General features: G+C 33.8%; 1 protein-coding gene across 1 annotated transcript; it reads right to left on the bottom strand.

The window, feature by feature from the left end:
• Positions 1-6,105: 6,105 nt before the first annotated feature.
• LOC114415024 (2-oxoisovalerate dehydrogenase subunit beta 1, mitochondrial) lies at positions 6,106-12,041 on the bottom strand. Its single transcript, XM_028379527.1, has 13 exons — positions 11,701-12,041; positions 10,822-10,933; positions 10,415-10,450; positions 10,259-10,318; positions 10,128-10,185; positions 9,942-10,039; positions 9,250-9,339; positions 9,096-9,164; positions 8,898-8,984; positions 7,527-7,622; positions 7,363-7,440; positions 6,631-6,717; positions 6,106-6,527 (listed from the first exon to the last, which is right to left on the bottom strand). The coding sequence occupies exons 1-13, from the start codon at positions 11,862-11,864 to the stop codon at positions 6,492-6,494; spliced, it is 1,071 nt and encodes a 356-aa protein (XP_028235328.1). The 5' UTR covers positions 11,865-12,041; the 3' UTR covers positions 6,106-6,491.
• Positions 12,042-13,209: the final 1,168 nt, after the last annotated feature.

Below are 13,209 nucleotides of genomic sequence, written 5' to 3' on the forward strand. Positions count from 1 at the left end.
CAAATTCTAATCTTTGATTATGAAAATCATATTGTGAAAAGTGAGTTGTGATTTTCTCTTGAGTTCAAGAAAACACTCATTAATTCAAACAAGGATCTTGTGTAGGATTGATCAGGTTGTGTTTATCTTTGACTCTACTTTTTTATGTAGTTTACACATTGTTAGTATATGCATGAATTTCTGAAGGCATGCTAGAATAGGTTTTTCTAGTTTGGGGTTTCTCTTAGACTCTTATTCACAGAGGAGTCTAGGGTTGAGTACCTTAATCTCTTTTTCTGGGGTAGGAACTGAGATACCTTATGATTTCTTGTAAGAATTTTATATGCATAGTGAAAATCTAATTTGGATTTCGATATAACTATTAGCTTCTCTAGAGATAGAGAGTGAACCAATATAAAAATTGGTGTACATTTTCTCTTGATCCTATATTTCTTTCTCATTCTGATCTTGATCAATTTACTGAAGTTTAAAGAAAATATATTTTTGAAGAAAGAACTTTAACAAGGATTTTGTGTAAAGGGTGATTAATTAAATATTGGTTTATCAAAGTTTTGTGATACGATCCTTGGAAGAAGTTTTTTTAACTCTGGTTTGAAAAGTTTGTTATGTTCTAGAAATCAATTCACCCCCTATTGGTTTGTGAGTTCCATTATCTTTTTCACTAATGGCCAAAAAACATAGAACAAAAAGAAGACATGAGGAGTCTGGAGCATCCACTCTTACTCGTCCAATTGCAAATGCTTCTCGAAAGAAAGCCACAGAGAAGACTATTCCTTAGAGGTTGAAGGACCTCAATGTAACTGGTGATGAAGAAGATAGTGTTCAAGCTATTCTTCTAAAAAGAAAGACAAGCTCCAACCTCTCTTGCCCCAAAGAAAGAAAGAATTCTAAATTAACATCGACACCAAAACAACCTATCATTCCTTCTAACATCCCTAGAAGGGTAAAAACCAGAGCCACCAAAGCTAACACTAAGATTAGTGACAAAGAGTGGTCTACTTCAATAGTTGCTGACAAAGAATGGGTTCCTCAAAACCTTTCATCCGTATCAGACAGTGAGTATACTAAAGATGCTTACGTCTCTTTGTTACACAAGTGTACACCTAATACAACAAAACAACGTCTTCCTCCATCCCCCATACACCTAAACAGATTCAGAAGTGCTATGAAAAAGAAGGCACCTTTAACAGATGCTTAGAGATTTCCTTTTACATTCATTACAGGTAACCCTCAATCCTTATCTCCTTTCTCTGAAGAAGCTCAAGGAGAACCCATCTCCAAAATATCCTTTTTAGTTCAAGCCCTAGAATGGAAGAGGCATGACTACATACAACATCTAAAGCCTTCAAGGCTTTATCATCTGATGCCATAGTTCATCTAAAGCCCCCTTAGTGGACACATCTAGTGCAACCAAATATTATCAAAAATGCAACCACATTGGTTGGCTCCTAGAACCCAATAGTGTGTTCATCCATCCACTAAGGTCACACCGGAGGTAGTGTGGAGAAACCTTCAAAAGTCCAAAGACAAGAAGAGCACCTAAAACAATATTCCTAGGGATTTGTTTGAGAAACATAGGAGGGACCCTTCATAAAAGATAGAACCTCCTAAGGTTTATGTCATACCTTAATTTCACCCAGGGAATATCATCCGCTGATCTTTTGATCCTTACTAGTCGACTTACGGTGTTAAACGTCAGTTATAGTACGAAATAGATAATCATTCAGTGTTTTGATCAAGAATGTGAAAAATACCAAAAAAGGAAGGGCAAAAAGGTCTTTTATTGAGTTTCCTAGACCCTAGCTTGCCCAGGCTAGCCTCTGGCTCGCCTAGGCCACCAAAAGACTTCCATGTTAAGTAAGGCAAGTTGGAGCTCGCCTGGGCGAGCCAATTACTTCATGGCTAAGTCTCAGCTCGGCTGGGTGAGCTACAGGTCCACCAATGCCATTTTTGGCTATAAATAGGCGTGAAGGAGGCTGAGGGAAGGGTTCCAAGGTTTAGCATTGAAGGATATTGAGAGAATTGAGAGAGAAAAAGAGGAAACGAAGTCGAGGCACTACCAAATCGTGACCGTGATCGAACCCTACATTGTTCCTTGTTTGGTGTTCTTTGAGTGACCGTCAGTTACTTTTGTTTTTGATATTTGAATGTGATCTATGCACCCTTAGGGGTCCCCCTTGTGTTTTGTGCATATTCATCTTCTTCATCTATCATCGTTGATCTCGTTTTCTTTGTAAATTTCAATCTTAACCAATCACTAGTGTTGTAAAGTTGTCTTTAAAGAGATCGAAAGTTAATAAACAAAACCAAGATAAAACCAACTCTTAACTAACTTCTTTTTATCAAAAAAATCACTTGAGATCGTTTCAAGGTCCAACACCTTAATGATTCTCTGCGCTTTTCAAATTTTAAAACATTGTTTCAAGGTCCAACGCCTTAAACAATTTTTTGTTCGCAATTAAAATGAATCTTTCAAAAACATAAAAATCAATTTAACGCACAAACATTCAAACTTAAAGAACTACATATGTCTGAATTCCTCATCGCACCTAAGGATACGTAGGAGCAAGGGCAACACCCTTGTGGACCCCAAAAAATTAAAAAATATAAAAAGGGAAAATAAATAATTTTGAAGTCACGTTATGCACACTCGATTAAAGGCTATCATCCTTTGTGACGGGCGTGTAGGATGCTAATACCTTCCCCTTGCGTAAACAACTCCCGAACCCTTCTTTTCAAAATTCGCAGACCCTCTTTTTGGTTTTTCAAGCGTTTTCCTCGAATAAACGTCGGTGGCAACTCCCGCGCGTTTTCCCTTTTGGAAGACGCTCCTTTGGCTTTTCGCCCGCACTCCCGTCGAATGGTAGGTTGCGACAGTTGAGTCCAACGCCTTAAACAACTTTTTGTTTGCAATTAAAATGAATCTTTCAAAAACATAAAAATCAATTTAACGCACAAACATTCAAACTTAAAGAACTACATATGTCTGAATTCCTCATCGCACCTAAGGATATGTAGGAGTAAGGGCAACACCCTTGTGGACCCCAAAAAAATAAAAAATATAAAAAGGGAAAATAAATAATTTTGAAGTCACGTTATGCACACTCGATTAAAGGCTATCGTCCTTTGTGACGGGCGTGTAGGATGCTAATACCTTCCCCTTGCGTAAACAACTCCCGAACCCTTCTTTTCAAAATTCGCATACCCTCTTTTTGGTTTTTCTAGCGTTTTCCTCGAATAAACGTCGGTGGCAACTCCCGCGCGTTTTCCGTTTTGGAAGACGCTCCTTTGGCTTTTCGCCCACACTCCTGTCGAATGGTAGGTTGCGACAGTTGAGTTTAAGAAAAAGGTCAATATTTGGATACCCTTGACAAAGCTCTTACCCATTCACCCAGCTGACCTAGACCTCACCATAGTGGACTACTTCATGCTTGGAGGACTACATGCTCAAATGTATGTTCGCAATTGAGAAACTGCTTATCCACTTGGCCTGCACATCTCAAAGGCCACTGACATCAAGATCGTTGTAGATAAGGTGTGTCAGTGCTTACCTATTTGGGATGCTGCTAAATAGAAAGGATTCAAACTCTACTTCTATGATGAAATGCCCACAAGACAAATGAAGTTCGACGTGGTAAACTATTCTAGAAACTAGAGTTCCCTTTTCAGTGGGAAGAAGTTGGTTCAAGCTCCAAATGCTTATGATGCTAAAACCTTATGGAATCATATTGTGTGGCCTGACACATTAAAAGCCTCCTCATTTGGTTATGATGGAAGTGACAACGTTGATTACCATGACTTCATTCAAGTGTTGTGTCTAGTCAGGACGTCTCATTTTGATGATGCTTGTGTGTGCTTCACCAAGGATGCTGACAATTATTCCTTCATCAACTGTTTGAACAAACTTCCCACTATTTTTCATGAGACCACATATGATCTCACCAAAATGGATGAAAGAGAGTTTACAGATCATGTGACTCAACTCCATAATTCTCAAAAGGAAAAGAGAGCAAGGATGGAAGAAGAACTTATTTCTACAATTGCTGTCAGGGAGCAAGTTGTTAAAGTCCAAGCCGAGGCTTTTGCCAAAGCTATGGACAACAACATTGTTAATGAGGTCATTATTGATCTCGCTAGCACTGTTGTTATGGATGAGACCCTAGAGGTGTCCAAAGTAGCTCAAGCTAATGAGATTGTCCACCAAGAGAAAGAACTTCTTTCCAAGTAATCAACAACCTCAAATGAAGCTACGCCAAAGGACAAGGATGCACCTGACACTATAATCTGCTGGACACGTGGCCTCAGAAATTTTAAGAAGGGAAGGATTGAATTAAGATTTCGTTGACTATTCCTAATTGAAAATTTCCCTTTCTTAAATAGGTACAAGGAATTCCCCATCATATAAAAAGGTACATTAGAATACATACATATACAATAACATAAAGATTGAAAAACACATATAGGTAGAGCACTTTATTGGAGGCCACCGTACAAAAAAGCATTAAGCATACCTACACGTTGCACCAACAGCATATTCGGAGTTGAGACCCATGTGCTCTAAAGATTGTAAGATGGATAAAACAATTAAAATTAGAATATTAGTTTCACCAACAAAAACTTATTATTTATTAGTTTTTTAAAGTTTAAAAAGATCATATATATTGACTACAGAATCTCACGTATCAATATTTTCTTTAAAGTGAAAAAAGATTTTTTTTCAATTTTTATTGTAGGCCATGTAACCTGGTTGCTGCATATTGAGAGTATAAGACCTTTGCTACAGAGAAAAACTGATAGTAAGTTATCCCTCCCACCCCTTTGCTCGCACAGCATGGACAAATATTCCAGCAGACCCAAAACTCAAAACCCTCATTTTATTTGTTCTAGACACATCATTGGCGCCACATTCCATTCATAGAATGAAAAACATGCAGCATCCATCTACCTTTGCCTTGATCCAAGTCCAGCTTCTTCTGAATTTGATCATCTCAAGAACATAATTAATTAATCCATCTCGGCTTCTACATCGTTGAAGATCTTATTGTTCCTAGCTATCCATCCAAAGAGACCACAAGGTCGCGAACCATACAATACCCAACGCCTTATATACATGAGTGTTTCACCGACTTCCTCATTAAATATTTCTCACAAATTTAAATTATTTTAAAATTGTGTTTATTTATTGTGGGGTGTTATTTTTGAATTATTTATTTTAGAAAATTGAAAAATATTATTTGCTTTTAATTTTCATTACAGGAATTAAATGAACATTACTTAATTGAGTAAATAACATAGTAAAATAAAATGTTTTTTAGATTTTTTTATTTGGTAGTTAAATTTTTCAATTCTTAATTATGAAAATATTTATCATATATTTTATTTATTAAGAAAATTTAAATATATATTTAAATCACTAAATTATTTTTAAATAATTCATTTTTATCTTCTAAATACATTATTGAACAATAATATAATATAAATATTTTAATCATTTTTAATTAATTTTGTATTATAAATCCCTTTAAGATTAAATTTATTAATAAAATATTTTTTATTTTTAAAGTTAAATTTTTTAATGTTTTCACTACATGAAAAAAGATCTTTACGGAAATGATTAAATTAAATTTTGATATTATAAAATATTTACATTTTAAATTCTTTAGTTTAACTTTTATTTTTAATTTTATAATTTTTTTATTTGAGTTTCTGAATTGTTAATTTTAAAGTTAAATTACTTTTTTTATCCCTTAATTTATTTACATGATTTAATTTGATCCTTTTAGTTTTTAAAATTTTAAATTAAATCCTTTTTTTAAAAAAGATTCAATTTAGTCTCTTTTATTTTAAATTTTTTTTAATTAAATCCCTTGTGTTTTTTTTAAAAAAAAAAAATAGATTCAATTTGATCTCATTTTAAACCAAATTTGGATCCATTTTTAAAAAAATATTCAGAGCTAACAAAAAGACAAAAGAAGACCATATTAAATGCATTTAAAAAAAATAAAAGACTTAATTCAACCTCCTTTTAAAAATAAAGGGGCTACATTGATCTGATAAATAAATTAAGGTAAAATAAAAGTAATTTAACCTAATTTTAACAATATATTTATTAAATATTTTCCCATACCCTTGGATACATCATGAATAAAAAAAATCACATCAAATTGGTCAATAACTTGCAAGCTACAATTGGTAGGACGCAGAAAACTACATTTGAGTTATCAACTTCACATTTAAAGGGAAAGTCCATTTATTATAGGAGATTTACTAATGGGGGTCACTCCCTTCAAATATTTGATGTTTCCCAATACACATGGCCTCTTAGAGAAAATTAAAAGTATTACATTTGCATGGCCATTGTTCTTTTTTGCTGATCATTTATATTTCATTTTTTGTATAGCCTCCGAACTCCATGGTGCAATATACTAATGCATCAGTCAATGGCATCATGACCTTATAGAAGGCCAAAAAATGGTGACTATATAAGCTCATTAGTAGTTCACAGTTGATTTAATTGCATCCAATATCTGTATTGAATGAGTAAGAAGCTTGTATCAGTCAAGACAGCTCTTAAACATGACACATACAAATGAAGAAAAAATAAAACGAAGAGGTTTACAAACAAGTTACCTTATTTTTTGATGGCATGTAGAAAGGTTCAAAAACTAAAGGAAAAGGAGTGTCCAGACCACAAATTCTTGCTACAGGGGCCTCTAACTGTGCCACAGAAGAGAAAGACAAGCTTGAGACATGTCCTGATTGAATATGGTATAATCATTTTGTTGAAGCTTTCATTGAATCAGATGTACAGTTTTACATTCTAAAACAACCAAGCCTTTTTTATTCCTTTTGGTGGGATTTTGGCGTTTTGAGATCCAATTATTCATTTTGGAGGCCTGAATCTTGATGCTCTAGGTCTTTCTTTTTGTTAAGTTTTTTGCCATAGGTTCTAGCCTTTTGTGATTATACTTCTCAACTCTGGTAAAGTGTTGTTTATTGGTTTTCCAGTTTTGTGAATTGAGACTTCTTGAAAGTTTGTGGATAAGGCTAACAAAGATGAACATCACCCTTTTTTGTGGGTAGAATTAGAAAGGAAAATCTGTAGACAAGAATAATCCTATGGGCTAAGCTTACACTTGTATGCTCTTGTAAGTTGTAACCCCATTTTTATAGGCACATGGTACTGAATCATTCAAATTAATGACTCAATTTCAAAACAGTCCCCTCACCCTAAGGAAAAAAAATCCTTTTATATGGAATGCCATATTAGAAAGTCCTCACAATATATAGAAAATATGCATTTGTTTATTTAATTATAGGGGATACAGTGTGGTGGAAATAGCAATAAAAGGCTGAGCATACCCTTGAGAAGCAACGCTCAACAATGGAAGCTGAGATTTCAGCACCAAAACCTCCAGTTATAGGAGCTTCATGACTAACCTATACAGAGTACATTCAATTCATCATGTAAGGTGATACCAAATAGGTTACAGTAGTATTCTATAAACTGTATATTATATACTTACAAGCAATCTTCCTGTCTTGTTAACTGAGGCCTCTACTGTTTCCTTATCCCAAGGAATTAGTGTCTTCAGATCAATCAATTCACAAGAAATTCCTTCCTGCACAATCACATAACAGCATTAGAATTTCAGTAGAGATAAAATCTAGACTTCCACTTAGAAAATGAAATCCTTATATTATCGCATAAATGGAAAATTGTAATGTCAAACTTTCTTTTACAGAACAGAACGACTTTGTTCTTCAGTAAACACATAAATTATGAATTGACACCAAGTAGTATAAAAGAATATCAAGTTACTTATAAAGTCCTTAGAAAATAAGAGAGGAGAGCCAGCAAATGGGATCATATTACTAGTTTTAGTTAGACTAACTGTTTATGTAGTTATACTGATGAATTAGGTCAAGTACAAGTATAATACTACCTTTGATCCTTTTTGTAAGAACCTTTTGGGATGTTTGTCTCGGTCCTTTTTATAAGAGAATGATATCCCAATAGTTCTAAGGGTAATTCTAGAAAAATTATACAAATTAATGACAAATTTAATATCAGTAACAAAATTAACAGTTTCTTAATTTTTGTGAAGAGGTTAAGACCAGAGGTAGGACAATAAATTACTCTCTAACACAAACCTCATCATAATTAGTATGGTATATGACATTGAAAACTACATTGTGGGTTCCTATAAGGGAAATGATGATCCTTATATTTGGTATGATATAAAAATAGCTAAGATGATTGTTCTAATATAAGCCAAATTACTCAAAATCACAATTTTCTCTGAAACAGAGGATGTATTCCATGCAAGCTGGAACAGAACTAATAATTTTCCTGCCTACCCTCAGTGTATTTATGAAAAATATAGAATATCCCCAATCAAAATTGATGTCCCACTCAGCTGCATAAAACAAAAATTGCACCTAGACATATATGTTCATTGACATGACATAAAATGATGCACGCATGATTTGTCGGGTGTTGCCTATTTTCCCCTTATTTTTCATGGTTCAGTATTCCAAAATATTTTGGATTAGTATAATACTTGAATTTATTTGCGATAATGAAATTCTTCCTAGACGTTGTGATCAATTATTACACATAGTTTAAATGTGATATTTTTTATGCTATTTGATCGCAAGACCTAATTCTATTCAACTTGGTTTCCCTTCCATATCTAATGCAATCACGCATAGTAGGTTGCAACCCAATTCTGTTCCTTTGTGGAAAAACTGAGTCTACATACCAAGTGTATTAGGTTGCATTAAGTGAAATTCTCCAGTATGACTTCCCACCATAACCAACAATAAACAAAAATATGGTGCAATGCAGAATACAAGTTTTAAAAGCTTTCAGTTGCAATGCAACGACCACTTACTTTTTCAGCATCAAGACAAGCTTGTTCCATTATAGATAATTGAGCTCCCCATCCAACAAGTGTTATATCACTTCCTTGCCGAATTACCTGAATACACGTTTCAATATTCATAAGAGTAAATGTTTTACAGAATGCTGCATCAATAGTGTTATGCAGAACTTCTATTCCTTCTTTTATTTAGTGTGACATGTGGTGTACCTCAGCCTCAGATAAAGGCAGCATGTAGTCATCCTCTGGTACTTCTTCAACAGCCAAACGATAAAGCCACTGAAACCAAGAATCACATGATTAGAATTGTGAAAGCCACATACTGTGCACATAATTCATTAAGGCTTTTTTGGTAGAATACAACCTTCGGTTCAAAAAATACTATAGGATTTGGATCTCGTACGCAAGATAGCAATAACCCTTTTGCTTCCCGTGGACTTCGAGGGATGACCACCTATAGAAGAAACTCTTGAGGCATTTGAAAAAAAAGTAATTATGCAAAAAAGACAGAAAGTTACAAGAAATTTGGTTTTCCTACAAGAAATGAGTGATATGCTATAATTCTCAAACAGATTAAGTGCACCTAACTTGTCACAAATGAACCCAAAATGGGTACCCCTAAGGGACTTGGTGAGATTTAGAATGTCGGCTGGCTGGTCATTGGTATTAATGCAGCTAGTCAAAAGCACCTTTTCTCTAATAAAATAACAGTCTACTTCAATATATTTGGTCCATTTCAATATACATTTATACATTAACAACTTCCATCTTCTTTTCAGAAGCTATAGTAATCGAAGAACTTAGTCTGCCACTTTTTAAAATGATTTACTGTCATTACTATCCCCCTCACCTTCATAATCTTCTTTTCACATGGATTTCAACTCTTGCCTTGCCATACTGCCTTTGGTTTAGAATTTGAACATTTCTATAGTCTATTGAACTATCAAAGAGTACATAGTAGGTGGCCTTTATTATTTGGAAAACAGGGACAAGAGACAGAAGTATAGAAAAAAAGGTTCTAACAAACATGCTGAAGTCCATATGAAAGCACCATACTTTGATACCAGGAACATGACAGAAGAAAGCCTCAGGAGACTGAGAGTGGTAATGCCCACCATGGCCCACAGCTCCATAAGGGGCTCTAACTGTTAAACCTATAAAAATGTGTAAAAAAAATTTAATACAACAAGTGAAAATAGAGATGAGTCAAACTTTAACACTAAAGCAGTGAAAGAAATTTACCTCCACAATTAAATTGGTTACCACTCCGGTATCTGAATTTAGCAGCTTCATTGACAATCTGGAAATGAAAATTTGTCAATTACTGATCAATAGAGGCTTTGACTAAACCAAGCCATGGGAAGGGATCTTGCCTGGTCAAAAGCAGGGAAAATGTAATCTGCAAACTGGATTTCTGCTATGGCTCGATTTCCCTGCCAGGTAAAAAATATAATAGCTTAAATATACCAGACTATAGTAAGGATTGACGGTAAAGCTAGAAATAAGTAATTTTAACCTCTGAGACTCACCATGGCAGCTAGACCAATGCCAAAACCAACAATACCCTGTGAGTAGCATTACAATGTAAAAATTTTAAGTCAATTAATAGGATATACATATTACAGAAATAATTAGAAAGATACTTAGTGTAAAAAGAAGAAATACAATGAAATGCACAATCAAATCTTTGGATACAATTTCAGAGGAAGATTCCATCAGCCGATACTTGAGAAAATGCTCATATTTATGTTTCTTTCCCCCCTCTTGGATAGAAAATGATCTTTCATCTTCTCTTGGATGTTAGAATTTACTTCTGATTTCCGTTATTAGAATCATATTTTCATTGTGTTTCTTAACTATATATATTTACACGAGAGATAGGAGAACAGAAAGAAAAGAAGAACAGAGACAATTTGAAATACATACAAATAAATACCTGCTCACAGAGAGGAGTATTGAAAACCCTCTTTTTACCAAATTGGTCTGCTAATCCAGTGGTGCAACGGAAGACCCCACCGAAGCTGACATCCTCTCCAAAAACATAAGAACTGCGATGATGTGCAAGAAAAGATAAGGATGTACACAGGATATTTATTGAATCCTATATAGAGCCCAGATATCCACTTCCTAAACAGAACCCACTAATTTAAAGTAAAGATCAAGTTTTGACAGAAAAATACAAGTCAAATAAAAAACTCAGAATTGAATGTTTCTTTAATGATGTTAGATATTGCAAACCAATGTTTCTTTCCCCCTCAGGTTCTCACTTTAACTTTTTTTTTCCTGTGATTTCACTGTTGAAATTTCAATCACCTTTCAAACTAATAGGGAAACAATGCAAATGATACACACCACAATTGCAAAAACCAAAGACATTTTTCAAACCATTTCATCACCTGATTTGATTTAAAAGTTACAGTAACTTGTACATTGTAATTAAAAAAGAAAAATCCAGCAGACAAGGTAAAAACCACAGCATAAAACAACAGCTGAACACAGTTTGAAACACCAATTAGTCAAAATTCATAAAACAAATACAGTGAATAAGATTTCCAAGCTGTGTGTATGTATCTACACATATAGGATAAGGATAAATAAATAAATAAATACTTATAGGAGACGATACAAATAAGGTGAAAGATGACACCATATGAGATCCTGAAAGAAGTGAATTTGAACTAATAATTGAAATTGATGATTAAGATTAAAACATAAAAAATTCTTGATCATGTGTATGAATATATATGATCAAGATTTACTCTTATCACCTCTCACTAGATATCTCCTCAATAAATAAATAAATTGAGAGACTCACCGGGGATCAGTGTCCAAGGCAATGTGAAGAGCCTGATTAATTGCAGAACAGAGGTTCAATGATTTTAAACCTTCCTCAGAACCACCCTTTTGAATACTGGTGGAGGTGGAAAATCCCCTTTTGGAAAAAACCAAAGGCACCAATCTTCCAAACTTGGTTGACATGCTAATTGATGATATATATCACAAACTTGCTGGAACAACAGCTCAGCAGAAAGGATTTGAACTTCAATTTGATCAAACTCTTCTATTCTTCTCTATCCAACTTCTGAATCTTGGGGTAGTTGTATGTGCCAAGAACACGAAACTTTCGTACCTTGCTCTGTATAGTGCATGTGCGAGAACATAAAACAATATAAAATTTAATTTAATTAAAATTAGAGGGAGAAACATTGATTGGGCTAAATGTTGTTGTGGGTATTTTTGGTTATAAATGGCAGGTTACATTTTTTATTTTTACAGCACCTATTTTTTTTTTCGTAAAATTGTACTTCCTTAGTGTAACTTTCTTGGGAGTTGCTACGTGCACCCAGCAAAATTGTTGGGACACCCAGCAAACAGTGAATGGGCAATTATGCCCCTCCGAGAAGGTTATTTTCAGAAGAATTTTTTTCCGGAAAACTTCCGGAAGACCCTTTTCCGGAAAATTTCCGGAGGACACTTCTTCCGGAAGAAGAAGGTGGACTTTCGAAAGAACTCCAGAAAATGTTTCGGAAGAAGTGTCTTTTGGAAGTTTTCCGGAAAAAGGGTCTTCCGGAATACTTCCTTCTTCTTCCGGAAGAAGGTTGTTCCGGAAGTTTTTTTTTTTGGTTTTTTTAAAATGTTGTACTTTCCTAATTATTTGATTTTAATAAATAAATTAAGTTATAAAATAAATAATATTATTATACATAAATTATTATTAGTGAACATAATTATGACTAATATTTGTAATTCCTTTTTTACGCGCATGTAAATGTAAATAATAATTTGTGTGACAATTTAGTATAATTTAAATCATAAAAATTAATTAATTCGTATATTTTATAAAAAAATAATTATAATTTGCATTACAAAACTTAATATATAATAAAAAAAAATAATTATAATTTTATAACAACGTGAAGTAAAATAAATTTCATTTTATAATAATAACTAAAAATAAAATAATATTTAATGTATATGTAATGACGATTTTGTCCCTGGTTGTTTTCTTTAAATTTATTGCGCTTTCACCTTCATCCCCGTCTTCTTGCTATTGTTATCCTTTTCCGTAAAAAGCTTTTCTAGTGGTCCCGTGAAGTAGAAGTTTCGTAACAAGCGATTTGGTGGTCCCGTGAAGCAGCTGTTCCGTGTTTGAAGTTGTTTTAGTCGTTGTTGTTCGTATTTCGTTGGAGGTACGCATTTATCGGTTTTTTTTTTTTTTTTTTGCGTTTTCTGGGTAGTTGTTTAGAGAAGATGAACAGTAAAAAACTATTTCCGGAATTACTTTTTACTGCAAAAGGAAGTAGTTCTGGAATGAGAATGTTGA

The sequence above is a fragment of the Glycine soja genome, chromosome 1 (genome assembly GCF_004193775.1).
Source record: "Glycine soja cultivar W05 chromosome 1, ASM419377v2, whole genome shotgun sequence".
NCBI lineage: Eukaryota > Viridiplantae > Streptophyta > Magnoliopsida > Fabales > Fabaceae > Glycine > Glycine soja.

Coding starts and splice junctions, on each gene's coding strand:
- LOC114415024 (XM_028379527.1), bottom strand. CDS start 11,864: ATGTCAACCAAGTTTGGAAGATTGGTGCCTTTGGTTTTTTCCAAAAGG. Junction 10,040..10,127: donor TAACCAATTTAATTGTGGAG/GTAAATTTCTTT, acceptor ACATTTTTATAG/GTTTAACAGTTAGAGCCCCT. Junction 9,340..9,941: donor GTCATGTTCCTGGTATCAAA/GTATGGTGCTTT, acceptor TTTCTTCTATAG/GTGGTCATCCCTCGAAGTCC.